Source organism: Typopeltis vanoorti, chromosome 13 (assembly GCF_054136105.1).
Source record: "Typopeltis vanoorti isolate ZY-2024b chromosome 13, IOZ_Tvanoo_1.0, whole genome shotgun sequence".
Taxonomy (NCBI): domain Eukaryota; kingdom Metazoa; phylum Arthropoda; class Arachnida; order Uropygi; family Thelyphonidae; genus Typopeltis; species Typopeltis vanoorti.
Window position 1 is genome coordinate 4,280,997 of NC_143561.1, and position 17,217 is coordinate 4,298,213.

Below are 17,217 nucleotides of genomic sequence, written 5' to 3' on the forward strand. Positions count from 1 at the left end.
TGGAGTGTCGCAGGGCTCTGTTCTTGGACCACTGCTTTTCAATTTTTTCATCAATGATATTGGAAAGGATTTGAGAGGAAGTGTTCACTTGTTTGCTGATGATGCAAAGTTTGGTAGAGCAATTGTGAGTGCACAGGATGTCAAAATTTTACAGGATGATTTGGATAGTTTGGAGGACTGGGCTACGAAAAATGGATGTCAATTTAATGTGGCAAAGTGTAAGGTTATGCACTTTGGGGTGAAAAGAATAGCAGCAGTATATCGCATTGGTGGAACCGTACTCCAGGAGATTGATGAGGCCAGGGATTTGGGAGTGTTGGTGGATAGGGAATTGAAGTTTAGGGGGTGCATTGCAAAAGTGACTAAAACAGCTCACCAAATCACTTGGCTTCTGAAAAATACTTTAACATGCAGAGACAAACAAGTTGTTGTTCCTCTGTATCGAGCCTTGATAAGACCCCATCTGGACTACTGTGCCCAGTTATGGGCACCAGGGTTTCTTCGTGATGGGGAGGAAGTGGAGAGGATCCAGAGACGAGTGACCAAGATGATAGCAGGTCTGTGGAATGAACCTTACGAGAATAGGTTGAAGATTTGTGGGTTGCAGAAATTGGTCGATAGGCGAAGGAGGGGTGATATGATTGAGACAATCAAATTACTGAAGGGTTTCTTTAAGATTGATCCAGAAGATATTTTTGAAAATATGACTGGTGGTGGGAGGACTAGGGACCATGAATATAAGCTGGGAAAGAGTGTGGTTGACAAGGGTGTTAGAGCTAGGTTTTTTACTTGGAGAGTAGTGAATGAGTGGAATAAGCTTCCAGAGTCTGTTGTGTGTGCTACGACCGTGAATGAGTTCAAGGCAAGGTATGATAGATACTGTGTGAATGTCGAATAGTTGTTCTTGACATGATGTTAGGGCCTCCCTCGATGAGTCTGTCGACTCCTTGGAGTTGCCCGGAACAATAATAATGATAATAATAATTTAAAAAAAAAAAAAAAATGAATATTATATTGAAAAGAAAAATAGGTAAGAAAGTTTTAAAAAGAATTTTTTTGAGCAGCTTTGATAGATGAAATGGGATCTCAACTATACAAATGTTATTCAAGAAAAAAGAAAAATTTTGAAAATGAGAACCATACCTTGGAGTCTTGGTGGCGAATTTGGAAGAAGACTGATAGATGCAGCGAGGGAGGCAAGATGAAGTTATCTGCAAGGCTAAAAATGAGAACTCCATGGTGGATGATGCAGGAAGTTAAAGAGGCAGTAATAGAAAAGAAGAAAGCTTACCCACAGATCAGCCACATAAAGAAAAAAGAATAGAGAGGAAGAATAATCATGGAGGGAGAACTTAATCAATGTATATAGTAGGAAATATACAGGTATAGAAACAGAAGAAATATGTGCAACATTAAGTGATCACTTTGAAAGGGTGTATTATCCACATGGAGACTGCAGTTGCTGATGTGATGGACTGATAAGAGCATTGATATAGATGAACTGGAGGTGTTCGTATATTGAAAAATATTGGTGTGCATACAGCAGTGAGGTTGGATGGCATATCAGCCAGCTATGAGAATGTGCAAGAGAGCTGACAGTGTCTCTGACAAAGTTTTTTAATTTGATCAAAGGAAAAGGTTTAAAAATTTACCAGAGAGCTTATGAGAATAAGAGGAACTTTTCTGAAGTTTCTTGCTATATATTTCTATAAAAATATGGCTGGATGCGTAATATGCTCTATTTTAATATCTTCCTTATGCCAACATGAAGTCTTTTAGCTCCAACTGAATATGTTTATAAGGAATAAAAGAGAAATTGTCAAAATGCTAATCTAGTTGTTTATAAGACAGTGTTAACATTTCAGGGGAGTGAACAGATGCCATCATCAATTGTAAAATCATATTAAAAATGAAGATATTAGGAAGGAATTTGACGTTGCTGGCATTCAGGAATGTGTGAGTAGAGACTAAAACAGGAGAGAGGGTTAGCAGAACTTATTTTTTATTTTTTGCCAGGATTGCATGAACCAAGATCTAGGTGGATCTCCTCTGGATCTCTTCCTGTCTTAGAAGACTGAAATATAAAATTTGACAATATTTTGGTGTCCTAGCAAATAATGGATTAATTTGGAGAAACATTGTGATAGGAAGTTAGTATTAATGTGAACTTTTCATGTATTTCTATCCTTGTATTCAGTTTAAATGAAATTAGAATTGCTCAAAAAATGTGTTATTTGTATGTTTGTTAAGTAATCATTATCAGTTTAGGTTCTATAACGAAAATTCTTTTCACAATATGTTTTAGAGTCCAAGAAAATTTCAGAAAACAATGAAATGCCGTTACTGTTACCAGACTGATGAATCTGAGCATAGTTGTAAGGAAAATACAACCTGTCGTGTTGTAAGTGCTCCTCGTCAGCGATACATAGCCAAGTGTGAAGTTCACAGTCATGTTATATGTATAGGTAAGATTTCAATTGATTAATTTTGAAATTTTCATGTAAAGAATGAATTTTGACTTTGCATTTCTTTAAAACTTTGTCATTTTTTGGTTCTCACCTTCAGACTGCAATGACAAGTAGAGGAATGATGCAAGCCAGTTCATTGATGTAGCATGTATGAGAATGAAAAGAATATATAAAGAGAAACATAGTAATTGAAGTGAGTGTGATAGGAGAGTCATCTATTAAATGTGTGGAAAGGTCATCTATTAAATGTGTTGGCAGTACATGTTAATTTTTAATTTATTTTCACAGGGTATTTCATAAACTCCTGGATGTGATAATGAAGAGAGTTTATTCTTAGATGAACAGATGAGATTTGACATATGGTTTAAATATGGTACATAGCTGATATTTATTAAACACTCTAGATATCTTTCTAGATAAATAGATACCTTTATCCAGCTGAACGGTATGATATCCTAAAAACACTAATTCACAGAGCTAGACCTATCTGTTCCGGTGCCAATGCTCTTACTGCTGAACTCGCTTACTTGCATCACACTTCGGCAATGGCTATAATCCCAATAGGATAGAAAAAAATACTAAATGCTCCCCAGAAATCCCTTCCATTACCTATCACACAAGACTACAGCAAAACTGTTACCATCCCATACATTCAAGGCGCATCTGAAAAGATATCTAGAGTGCTTAATAAATATCGGCTGTGCACCATATTTAAACCATTTGTCAAATTGGCAACTCTCATCCGTTCACCTAAGGACAAACTTTCTTCTTTATTACATCCAGGAGTTTATGAAGTGCCCTATTCTTGTGACCTGGTTTACTATGGACAGACAAGAAGAAATGTTGACATCTCCCTTGTTGAACATAAAAAATACATCCAGCACTATCGTTGTGGCAAAGTCTAGCAGACCATGCCTTGGATACTCCTTCACACAAGATAAAATAGAAGAAAACAAAAGTGCTATGCAGAAATCATTATAAGTCAAAGAGATTGTTTTTGGAATCAACAGCAGCTTTAATACATACTCCAAACCTCAACAGGTATGACTGTATAATTTTAAGGTCTAATTAATACTTGTTTTCTGTCTTTTTCCAACATAGATGGCACCAAATTAGGACTTTACTTTTTGGGTTGTCCATTATAATTGTTTTAAACTAGTCCCACTGCTATACCAAATTGTTGTTGTGTGTACCGTGAAAAACTGGTCTTGTGCTCTGAAGATACTAGATATAATACCAGTGAAATATCAGCTAAATAAGTTAATAAATATTAATTATTTTCTTATCCTTCTTTGTTGTAATCAATACCATGAAAAAATTAACCATTTAACAATGACTACCATTTGAGGAGAGGGCAAGTTTTTTGCTTTTAGTCCTATTTTAAAAAAATGATTTTCTAATATATGATGCAGGCTGTCATGTAGCCTGAATCTGTAGTTAGATTTTTTTTTACTTGAGCTACCTTGTTATATGCAAAATCTTTATTTTGGACCTTGTACACTTGGTGGTAAAACATGGTTTGAATAATGGTAGAGGATAGAATAGAGAATGAAGTCACTCTTTCTATGAGGATTATTTTAGTTATCAGTTAGAGCAGGTCTTTGTTTTGGGTGACTGGAAACACCAAAGTTAACAACATACATTCACAAATTATTCATATTCATACATACACCTCTGGGGTGCTTACAGGTCAAAGCTATATAACTGAGAGGAGACCGCCACATAGCCTTTAAAGGAATGCGGAGAACCCGACCAGAGCTTCTGACCTAATGTCCAATCCTTACCTTCTCGTGGTCCACCCTGTTAGGAATCTACCTGGATATTGAACAAACAAAGATGTGCTGGCAATTTGGGATTTAGACGACTAAATTGTATTCTTACTGCCTTAAACCAAAATATAAAATGTACAATATGACAGAATTTCATGATAACTGGGGCGTCGACGGGTTAAACAAGGTCCCCGTCGTTTTCGCCTGGGAACCAGGACAAACAGCGAAAAGTCAGCTACTGGAAAAAATCTGTAAGCACACCCCAACTCAACATCACCAGAGTTAAAGATTGGTACTATCAACATAAGAAGCCTGAATGGGAAAGAAATGGAGCTAGCAGAGGAATTAGATAAGTACCAGATCGACATAATTGGGGTGACTGACACAAAAAAGACAAAAACTGGTGAGATCGTTCTGAGCAATAAATACAAAATGTTATATTCAGGCAATGACACTCAAGGAAAAGAAGGAGTAGCCATAGTATTCAACACTAAATACGAGGCTAATCTTCTTGAATAGCAGGCAGTCTCAAGTAGAGTGATATGGGCAAATATGAGAATGGGTAATTGGACAATGAGACTTATTTGTGCCTGTGGTCCCACAGAAGGTTCTACTAAGGTAGAAGTGGAGGAATTTTTTCATGCTTTAGAGAAAGCAACTGACACAATGAAAAAAGAGTTGTTGTTTCTTGTTGGGGATCTAAATAGCAGAGTAGGAAATGATTGTCAGACATACAAAAATATTTTGGGAAAATTTGGAGAAAAGAGCAAAGCTAATAATAATGGCAAATACCTGTTGGATTTCTGCTCAGGACATGGACTAGTTATTACTAACACCATGTTCCAACATAAAAATGTACACAAATTAACATGTAGAGAAGAGGCAAGGAATAAGAGAAGTCTCATTGACTATGCTATTGTTGATAGTGATGTTTTCTCCCTGGTGCAGGACACCAGAATATACAGAGGATTTGAAATTGGAAGTGATCACTGATTAGTCTTGAGCAGGATAAAATTGAATTTCATATTGAAAAGAATAACATGCAAGAAAGTTTTAACGCGAATAAAAGTTGAACAGCTCTCAGATGTGAACTATAGACTAAAATACACAAAGATTATTCATGAAAAAATGAAAGAGTTTGAGAACAGCAACCAAACCTTGGAGATTCAGTGGCAAGCCTTGAAGAAAACACTGCCTGATTCAGCCAGAGAGGCATGTGGTGAGGTTGTCTGCAAGGATAGAAAAATCAGAACTCCATGGTGGACACAGGAAGTTAAAGAGGCAGTGAAGGAAAAGAAGATAGCATATCAAAAGTTCCTGACAAATAAGTCAGCTTGTGCTCTTAGAGAATACAGAAACAAATGTAAGAAAGCTAAACACTGTATAAAACTAGCTAAACAAAAGTCATGGGAAGACTTTGGTAAGAACATAGAAAATAAATACCAAGAAGTTGGTAAGATATTCTGGAGGTTGTTGAAGACGCTTAGAAATTATTATTATTATTATTATTATTCAGGCCTCCAAGGAGTCAAAAGACTCATCGAGGGAGGTCCTTCCTAAGACATAAAGTCTGTCAAGACTCATCGAGGGGAGGTCTCCCCCTGAGAAACACAAAGTCTATCATACCGCTCTTTAAACTCACTGACCATTCTCGCTCCCACCACTCCATCAGGCAATGCATTCCACAGCTCAACCACCCTCCACACAAAGAAACCACTCCTGACCCTCTTGCTCACAGTTTCCTTTCGTAACTTCCAGGGATGGCCTCTTGTCATCACTCCTTCCCGCTGTTCAACCAAGTGAAAGAACTCCCCAGTGTCAACCCTGTAACCACCTCTCAACAGTTTAAAAGTCTCAATCATATCACCTACCATCATACCACCAAATGGAGGAAAGAGTGCTGTAAAAGGAGTTAGAGATGTTAAAGGTGACATGAAAACGGGAGAAAAAGATATCCTTGAAGTATGGAGTAATTACTTCGAAAAATTGCTAAATGAAACAAGCAGTAATAGCACAGTGGTAAAAAACACTCAACAGGCATACAGTCAGGAATACATATCCATACTTGAAGTAGACATCAAAGGCCTGAAATGTGGAAAGGCAGAAGAAGTAGATGATATTCGACCAGAAATGCTGAAGTATGGTGGTATAAAAGTCTTACAGCGGCTGCACTGCATAGTTCGCAAAACCTGGACAGAGGGACGAATTCTCAATGATTTGAGCAGAGCTATCATAGTACCCATATATAAAAAAGGAAATAAAACTGAATGTGTGAATTACAGAGGTATGCCATTACTGAGTGTTCCTGGTAAGATATATGCAAGTATACTTGAGAAACAGTTAAGAAGAATTGTGGAAGAAAAGCTTGGTGAAGAACAAGCTGGATTCAGGTCAAATAGAGGCTGTCAGGATCAGATCTTCACTTTACGACAAATAGTTGAGAAAGCATGGAAATATGACAAAGATCTGTATTTTAGTTTTGTCGATCTGGAAAAGGCATATGACTAGGTGCCAAGAGAGAAGCTATTCAATACGCTACAGTTATATGGTGTCAATGGGGCATTATATCAAGCAATACTTAGTCTTTATTTGAGTTCTAAGCCAGCAATTAGAATTGAAGGAAGTACAGGAAGATGGTTTAATGTTAAATCTGGTGTGAGACAAGGATGTACATTATCCCCTCTGTTATTCATTATCTATATGGATCAAATTATGAAGGAAAGTGGTATTATACATGATATCAAAATTGGAGATGTTAATGTCAGCTCTTTGCTTTATGCGGATGATGTTATACTTCTAAATAAATCCACTACAAGTTTGCAAGATTCCCTGACTAAATTGAATAACTGTTGTAATAGATATGGTATGAAGGTCAGCAATAAAAAGACAAAAACAATGAAAATAGGCAGAATCGTTAAAAATGTCAACTGCATTTGGAACTGAGAACCTGTGGAACAAGTAAAACATTTCGGCTACTTACGCACGATTTTTAGTAAAGATGGTAAATTAAATATAGAAATAGAAAACAGAATCAGCAAAGCTGGTATGGTGGGAAGTCAAGTGAATAAATTCATATGGAATAAGAGAGAAATTAGTCGGAACACTAAGTCAGCTGTATACAAGACAGTGTTCAAACCAGTTTTAACTTATGGATCTGAGAGCTAGATCAGAAGTAAAACACTTGACCAAAAGACTAGAGACCACAGATTTGAGAGTCCTGAGAAAGATTAGAGCCGTGAACAGATGGCATCAATGGCAATATTATATTAAAAACGTGGATATTAAGAAAGAACTTGAGATTGTCAGCATCCAGGAATGCATTAGCAGAGCTAATCTCATGTGGTATGGTCACTTAAATAGAATGGGCGAGGAAAGATTAGCAAAACAAGTGTTCTCTGCTAGGTTGGCAGTCAAGCGACCCAGAGGAAGACCAAGATACAGGTGGATTGATACTGTACAAAGTGCCTTAGATGATAGAAATATAAGATCTGATAATGTTGGGGTCTTGGCAAGTAACAGACTGATTTGGAGGAAAAGTAGATAGGAAGCTAGTAATGATATAAATTTTTCATGTAATACTATCGTATCCTGTACACCCCTTGAGGGTACATGGCAGGAATTTGATGATGACATACACCTCTGCAGTCATATAACACTATTACCACCACCAGATATTTTGAGGTTGGCTTTACGTGGGAAAACCATCCTGAAGAAAACTCAACCTTACCACAGATGTAGATTGATTAACTTTCAGTACTGGAAAAAAAAAATTAATAACATGTGAATCATATTATTTTAGTAATTACCATTAATTATAATCTGGCAAATTTTTAATAATCATAGTCATTGTCTTTTTTATTGCTGAATTTTTATACTAACTGGATAGTTTTTTCAACAAAATTTAAATAATGTCTTATAACAAATTGGCATCGATATTATCATCATTTTCTTAATGAAAAGAAAATCAAGATTAAAGATGTTTTTCATTGTCAACAAGCAAAAGAGTTTTAAATTTCAAATATGAATAAGTTTAAGAGGACTGACTTTTACAGCTGAACATTAACATGATCCATTCCTGAATGATAAATACCAGGTTTTAACTCATATACATTTTTTTATTTATACTAGATGTATTTCGTCTACATGTTTCTTTGTCTATATGGCTAACAGTATCACTGGGAGGTTTGCTTAACATAAGCAAATACTGACAAAAAATTAAACGTTTTCCAATAGTAGTTAATATCTATAAGTTGAAAAGACAAATGATAGTTTAATGATGAGTATCATTAGGCATTTTTTGTGCGGTCTCTACATTGTTGTGTAAATTCTGTATATGATTGCTGGCATAGGAAGAGAGATCTTTAATGTTACACATATCAATTAGTGACTTCCAGACACTTGATCACTTTGAGATTATATGGCATGCCTAAAGTTCATAAGGCAGATTTCCTCTATGTCCAGTAGTTGATGACAGAAGCTCTCCAACATATCTTCTCTCTAAACACTTATCTAACCTCCTGAAGCCTCATATTAAATATACAGACTCCTACTTAAAAAAAACTTAATGCATTTTGTAGATAAACATTCAAATTTCCCCATCAGATACATCAGCCAATTTAGATATACAGTTGACCCTTAAACAATGCGGGGGGGGGGGGGGGGGTGCTGACTCCTCGCATTGTTCGAAAATCTGCATATAACTTTTGACTCCCCCAGACACTTAACTACTAATAGCCTACTGTTGAGCAGAAGCCTTACCGATTACATAAACAGTCGATTAACACATATTTTGTATGTTATATGTATTATACACTGTATTCTTACAATAAAGTAAGCTAGAGAAAAGAAAATGTTATTAAATAAATCATAAGGAAGTGAAAATACATTTATAGAAATGTACTGTATTTATCGATTCCATTAAGTTTGTCATATGTTTACAAGATGAATCGTATTTCTGTCAGTACTTACATCAATATTGTCTTATATGATACAAAGCACTGTATATTTCATATGTATTACTAACACTAGACATCAAAAATGAAAAGATAATGTGAAAAAGAAATTCATGTTTATTATTGTTAAATTATTTGGTCACTTAACATTAAAATTGAGTTATATTCTTTTGATTTATTAGTCGACCATAAATATTAAAAGATCTACACAATTGTCAACAAGTTTCACTAGCTATTCTGTCTGGCTTCTTCAGGACAAGAAAGTTGGTACAATACCGTTTAGTAGTAAAAAAGAAGAATGGAGTAGCACAGTCAAAACAAGTAAAATTGAAACTGACGCATAACATCATACACATGGAGCTTGGAGTCTCAGTCATTGTTCGTTGAGCATATTGTATAGTTTTTCGCGAAATGAAATTCTGGTCAGCTAAGTGAATTTATTAGGCTTTTCCAGATGTCTTTCAGTATCATACCTTGATTTCTGTTTGGATTATCTCCTGTCCAGAGTACAACTGTAATAAAATAACAAACATAAAACTTTGGGAGAGAACAGGTCAAACCAGCATCAGAAATGAAATCACTAAAAGAAAATGGAACTGGATAGGTCACACAATCAGGAACCCAGATAAAGACATAGCAAAAATTGCACTAGAATGGAATCCCCAAGGCAAGAGGAAAAAGAGGTAGACCCAGGATAACATGGAGAAGAGAACTAGAAACAGAGGCAAGACAGCTGGGACATTCCTGGAAAGAGATCAAAAAAGAAGCATTGAATAGAGTCAGATGGAAGTCAATGGTTGAGGTCCTATGCTCCGCAGGGAGTGAAGAGGATAGATAAGGTAAAAGTACAACTGCAGCTTCTTTGAAGTTTCTACATTTAAAATCTTCTATATAAGGCATAGAGCTGTTATCCCAATCCATGGAGTGGTGAGAAATCGAAAAATGATGGGCTAATCCTGAAGTGTCTGTTCTGTTGTTGTTAACATCTCCTATATGTTGTTTTTTTCGAATTTCTAGGCTTGAAGTTTGGCCTATATAATTTAACTCACAGGAACATGGGATGTTGTATATACCTGCATATTTGTAAAAGACATTGCTGTTCTTAGGAGATCTTAAGATGTGTCATATAGTTTTGACAGGTTTAAGAGCAACTCTGACATTGAAAGACCTCATGATTTTGGCAATTTTTGTTGAAACTGAGCCAGCATAAGGGATGTCAATAGACGATGCATATTACCAATGTTTGAGATATGATAGTGAGTTCATCAAGGAGATCTTTTTCTTCTGAGATAACATTGGTTGCTCTATTTTTAAGCATATGTATAATGCTGAGTTTTTGTGCATAATGGTGAGCTGATTTGAAATGTAGGTAATGTACAGTGTCTGTAGGTTTTTGATATATTGCTAGATTTGCCCATTCTCTTGTTTCTTTATTAGTGTATCTAGAAAAGGTAATTGATTGTTCTTTTCCCGCTCTAACGTGAACTTAATTTTCTGGTGGAAGGAATTTATTTTTGTAAGGAACTCAAATAAAGTGTTTTCTGTGTCTTTCCAAATAATGAATATATCATCTACATATCTCCACCAAATTAACGGCTTTGGATTTACTTTGGCTAGGATATCAGCTTCTAGTTTTTCCATGAACAAATCGGTGCATGGAGGTGACAAGGGACTGTCCATGGCTAACCATCAAGTTGTTCATGAATATAATAGTATTATTTACTTTAAAATAATTTGATTTGAGGCAATGGCGAAAGAGCTGAACTATGTCATGTGGATAGAGATTTTCTATGATCTTGATAACTTCTTCAACAGGTACGTTTGTGAACAACGACACTACGTCAAGACTTGCAAGTATGTTTGTATTTGAGACGGTGATGCCTTTTAATTTTTCCGTGAAATGCTTAGAGTTCTTTATGAAGGAATCCGATTTCTTTATATTGTCTTTCAAAAGACCAGCTAGATATTTAGCTAGTAGATATGTCGGAGAATTTCTACTGTCGAATCGGGCGGAGCAGAACTCCAACTTTTTGCACTTTTGGTGTTTGTATGCATGGCGTCAATTAGTGTAGAGATTTTGGACCCCAAAGGCTACCTCATCATATTACGTAATAGGACATTAGTCTCGTTTTGATTTTTTGTAGTTGGATCTACATCCAATGTGCGATAGGTCGACGTGTCTGAAACTAATTCATGTTTATTTACAGATATAACGATTCATGCATTGATAATGAAGAAGCAGCAATATGATTGCTTTTGGTAGCCTAGTGCAATCGATACAATTGCTTCACAGTAGCCTAGCCTATACACTAATGAATGAACGAATATAAAAATTTTATTTAATGCTAAGTAATTAAGTTAACTAATTAATAAGTTATTTTATGCAATTATAATTTAATACTGCATCTTTATGTTGTTTACGTTTCTCTCAACTGTGAATAGCCATGTACAGTCTCTAAGTGATTGTGAGTGTAAGTTTTGATAAATTTTAATGTTTTTTATAATAGATTTGTGTATATGTTATGGTAATAAATGATAAAATAGACTAGTATCTATATATATTTTATGCATTCATGACATACCTAACTTTTTCTTAATTTTTTTGATATTTCTAAGCTATGTGGTTTGTTTGCGAGTATTTATTTTCAAATTGTTGAACTCTCTCAAAAAATTTCCTATATATTTATTAAAAAAAAATGCATATAAGTGGAACTACACAGTTCAAACCCACATTATTCGAGGGTTTGAAGAATGTGGGTTTGAACTGTGTAGTTCTCAGTTTGAACAAGATTAGCTCTGCTAACGCATTCCTGGATACTGACAATGTCAAGTTTTTTCCTAATATCCTCGTTTTTAATATGATATTGCCATTGATGCCATCTGTTCATGCCTCTAATCTTTCTCAGGACTCTCATATCTGTGGTCTCTAGTCTTTGGTCAAGTGTTTTACTTCTGACCCAGCTCTCAGATCCATAAGTTAAAACTGGTTTGAACACTGTCTTGTATAAAGCTAATTTAGTGTTCCAACTAATTTCTCTCTTATTCCATATGAATTTATTCAGTTGATTGCCTACCATACCAGCTTTGTTGATTCTGTTGTCTATTTCCATATTTAATTTACCATCTTCAGTAAAAATCGTGCCTAAGTAGCTGAAATGTTTTACTTGTTCCACAGGTTCTCCATTCACAACACAGTTGACATTTTCAATGATTCTGCCTATGTTCATTGTCTTTGTCTTTTTATTGCTGACCTTCATACCATATCTATTACAACAGCTATTCAATTTAGTCAGAGAATCTTGCAGACTTGTAGCGGATTTATTTAGAAGTATAACATCATCTGCATAAAGCAAAGAGCTGACATTAACATCTCCAATTTTGATATCAGGTTTAATACCACTTTCCTTCATAATGTGATCCATATAGATAATGAATAACAGAGGGGATAATGTACATCCTTGTCTCACACCAGATTTAACATTAAACCATCCTCCTGTACTTCCTTCAATTCTAACTGCTGACTTACAACTCAAATAAAGACTAAGTATTGCTTGATATAATGCCCCATTGACACCATATAACTGCAGCGTATTGAATAACTTCTCTCTTGGCACCTTGTCATATGCCTTTTCCAAATCGACAAAACTTAAATACAGATCTTTGTTATATTCCCATGCTTTCTCGACTATTTGTCGTAAAGTGAAGATCTGATCCTGACAGCCTCTATTTGGCCTGAATCCAGCTTGTTCTTCACCAAGCTTTTCTTCCACAATTCTTCTCAACCGTTGCTCAAGTATACTTGCATAGATCTTGCCAGGAACATTCAGTAGGGAAATACCTCTGTAATTCTCACATTCAGTTTTATTTCCCTTTTTATATATGGGTACTATGAGAGTTCTACTCCAATCATCGGGAATTCGTCCCTCAGTCCAGGCTTTCTGAGCTATGCAGTGCAGGCACTGTAAGACTTTTATACCACCATACTTCAGCATTTCTGGTCGAATATCATCTACTCCTGCTGCCTTTCCACATTTCAAGCCTTTGATGGCTTTTTCTACTTCAAGTATGGATATGTATTCCTGACTGCATGCCTGGTCAGTGCTTTTTATCACTGTGCTGTCATCACTGCTTGTTTCATTTAGCAGTTTTTCAAAGTAATTACTCCATACTTCAAGGATATCTTTTTCTCCTGTTTTCATGTCACCTTTATTATCTCTAACTGCTTTTACAGTACTCTTTCCTCCATTCCTAAGCTTCTTCAACAACCTCCAGAATATTTTGCCACCGTCTTGATATTTATTTTCTATATTCTTGCCAAACTCCTCCCATGACTTTTGTTTAGCTAGTTTTACACAGTGTTTAGCATTCTTGTTTCTTCTTTTCCTTCACCTGCCTCTTTAACTTCCTGTGTCCACCAGGGAGTTCTCATTTTTTGATCTTTGCAGACAACCTCACCACATGCCTCTGTGGCAGAATCAATCAATGTTTTCTTCAGAGTTTGCCACTGAATCTCCAAGGTTTGATTCCTGTTCTCAAACTCTTTTATTTTTTTTTTCAATAATCTTTTTGTATTTTAGTCTACAGTTCACATCTGAGAGCTGCTCAACTTTTATTCGCTTTAAAACTTTCTTACATGTTATTCTTTTCAATATGACATTCAATTTTATCCTGCTCAAGACTAAATAGCGATCACTTCCAATTTCAAATCCTCTGTACACTCTGGTGTCCTGCACCAGGGAGAAAACATCACTATCAACAATAACATAGTCAATGATACTTTTCTTATTCCTTGCCTCTTCTCTCCATGTGAATTTGTGCACATATTTATGTTGGAACATGGTGTTAGTTATAACCAGTCTATGTCCTGAGCAGAAATCCAACAGATATTTGCCATTATTATTAGCTTTGCTCTTTTCTCCAAATTTTCCCAAAATATTTTTGTATGTCTCGCAATCATTTCCTACCCTGCTATTTAGATCCCCAACAAGGACCAACTTTTCCTTTTTCATTGTGTCAGTTTCTCTCTCTAAAGCCTCAAAAAATTCCTCCACTTCTACTTTAGTAGAACCTTCTGTGGGACCATAGGCACAAATAAGTCTCATTGTCCAGTTTCCCATTCTCATATTTGCCCACAAATTACTCTACTTGAGACTGACTGCCATTCAAGAAGATTAGCCTTGTATTTTGTGTTGAATACTATGGCTACTCCTTCTTTTCCTTGATTGTCATTGGCTGAATATAACATTTTGTATTTATTGCTCAGAAAGATCTCACCAGTTTTGGTCTTTTTTGTTTCAGTCACCCCTATTATGTCGATCTGGTACTTATCTAATTCCTCAGTTAGCTCCATTTCTTTGCCATTCACTCTTGAACTTATGCTTATTTAAAATAAAATAATATAATTTTTTAAAAATGTATATTTATATACACACACATACAGCATATATATTATTTGAATGTTTCATCTTTTGAGTATTTATGACTTACTTTTCTGATATGATTTTTGAAAACAAAAACAACATTTGCAATATATGACTACTTGTGTTCTGTTTTATGTAGGAAATAGAGTGTTTGCAAAAAGTTTGCTTTGTAACTGGACAAGAGGACACAGCTGGAGTACGGCACTGTTATTAAGGTAGTTGTTTTGAGTATAGAATTATTTTTACTTTCAAGCCTATTCAAATATTATCTTAATTTCATAATCATTACTAGTTTAACTCAAAACGTTTTCTAGTTTAAGGTGAATTAAGTTTATTTTCATCATCTTGGTCCTTGGTAAATGTGGCGGTCGTGTTTAGCTAGTCTAGAAAACGTGTTTTTAAAGTTAAATATAGTGTGGCTTTTTGTCACAAATTGTGCTGCAGTTGTGCATCAGTTAGATACAAGTGTCCTTCAGTGGTGTTATTGTTTGGAACTGTGTTGTATATATTGTGTTTTCACTGCCGTTTGTTTCACTCTTTCAACGTGTAAAGATGGCATCCAACAAGAAACGTATGTACGTCAGCGGCACACAGGACTTCTACTTCTACACGAAAGGCTGGCTCAGCATTAGATTTTTCGCAATGGATGCGTTGCAGAAATTGCTATAAGTATGCGCCGAAGAATGTGAAGGATCTGTGGTCGGTCTGGCTATATGAGAAGAACGAAAATGTCGACGTATGTGAGAAGTGTCGGGATAGGCTGGATCGTTTAGGAATGGAAGCTGACATTGTGACCGTAGTGGAAGAACTTCGGCAGGAGTTTATGAAAATGAAAAATGACCTTCATCTTCTTCATGAGGGGAAGTGCTCTGTAAGGAGATATTGGAAGTTAAAGCTGAGTTTAATGTGTTAAACAGAGAAATTAGGACTATAGAGGTTACATTAGCTGAAGTAACTAGAACAGGATTACATATGGGTGAGTCTTTGGTGAATGATGCAGTAATAAATAGTATGGGAGTGATTGGGAGTCAACAAAATAAAGCCACAAGTGGCCTAGAAGAAACGAGATGTCGTGAGAGTGGAGGGTTAAGTAATAGAGCGTTGAGTAATGAAGCTGGGAGAGTCATGCTGAATAGCGTAGGGAATGAAGTTAAGAGTGGTAAGATATATGGTGATTCTATGATTAAGGGTATGGAGAGTGGTATGAATGAGGAGTGCTTGGCTGGTGGGACAATAGAAAGAGTGGCTTTAGCAATAAAGAGAGGGCATGAAGCAGACAAGATGATAGTTATGGTGGGTACGAATGACCTGAGAGGTAGTATAAATCAGGTAGGAAAAGATTTAAGAACATTATTAGATATTGTGAAGAGGGAAAGTGTCAATGGGAGGATAGTGTGTGTGCTGCCTCGTTTTGACAATTACTAGTTAAGTAGACAAGCAATGATAATGAATGATATGATTGCAAAAATGTGCAAAAAAAGAGGTCTGGAATTTGTTGATGTTTGGAGTGTATTTGAAGGAAAAAGGCAGTTGTATGCTGGAGATGGACTGCATCTTAACATGGAAGGACATAAGCAATTGAAGAAGTTATTGTTTTCTGAACAAGTTGAAGTTATTGGGCAGGAAAACTAATATTGAAAAGGTTGAGTGTAAGAGAAAGAAACTTTAGCACTGATTGTATATTTATCGATCCTTATATGAAGAATAAATTGCAGAAGAGAGAGGATAAAAATCGGCATGGGACTATGGAGGTTAGTGACTTATATATCAGTTCTAAAGCTGGTACAAGATCTAGAGGGAATCTGCAAGTTTTGTATACCAATGCTAGAAGCATTCGAAATAAGAGAGAAGAATTTTTGGCATTAGTCAGTGCAATCTCACCAAAAGCTGTATGCATTAGTGAAACTTGGCTGTCAGCAGATGTGGTCACTGGAATTGAATGTGATGGGTACTGTATTTTCAGGGAGGATAGAGAAGATAGAACAGTGGGAGGAGTACTGTTGATGATAGCTGACGTGTTGTAGCCAAAGAAAGTAGTATATCAAGATGATAGACATGCGAATGAGAGTTCATTTGAGGCAGTCTGATGCGAAATAGTGACCAATGCAACCAAATATACAGTTGGATGCTGCTATATGCCAGGAAATACAGGGGGAGATATTGAATATTATGGGGAATTTTAATTACGGTGATATCAATTGGAAGGAGGAAATATCACGTAACAAAAAGGAAAATGAGTTCATACATCTTCTATGAGATAATTACTTGAAACAGCACATAACTGAAGGGACACGTGGTGTGAGAGTGTTGGACCTGGTTATTGGTTCAGAGGTTATATGCATAAGTAAGGTGTCCTCGTTACCTCTAATTTGTGAAAGCGATCATGTGGTATTGACTTGGGAGGTTGCAAAATCTGTGGATTTTTCTGTTAAGAAGGGGTATATACGGAACTACAGGTTAGGCAATTATAACAAGCTTCGGAGTAAGCTTGCAGCCATCCCATGGCAGAACATATTGCAAGGGAAAGATGTTAGCAGTGCATGGGATAAAATCAGCAGGTATCTGAGAAAAGCAATATCAGATTGTGTCCCCATCGTCAGGGGGTTAA

At 35.9% G+C, this 17,217-nt stretch overlaps 1 protein-coding gene across 2 annotated transcripts in view; it reads left to right on the plus strand.

Annotated features, from left to right (window-relative positions):
• Positions 1 to 17,217, plus strand: part of amx (TM2 domain-containing protein 3 almondex) — a 75,176-nt gene that overhangs the window by 40,645 nt on the left and 17,314 nt on the right. For both annotated transcript variants that reach the window (XM_090402728.1, XM_090402726.1), the window contains exons 3-4: positions 2,306 to 2,465; positions 14,749 to 14,824. In XM_090402728.1, coding sequence (XP_090258854.1) covers positions 2,306 to 2,465; positions 14,749 to 14,824 — 236 coding nt within the window. The remainder of the gene's footprint in view (positions 1 to 2,305; positions 2,466 to 14,748; positions 14,825 to 17,217) is intronic.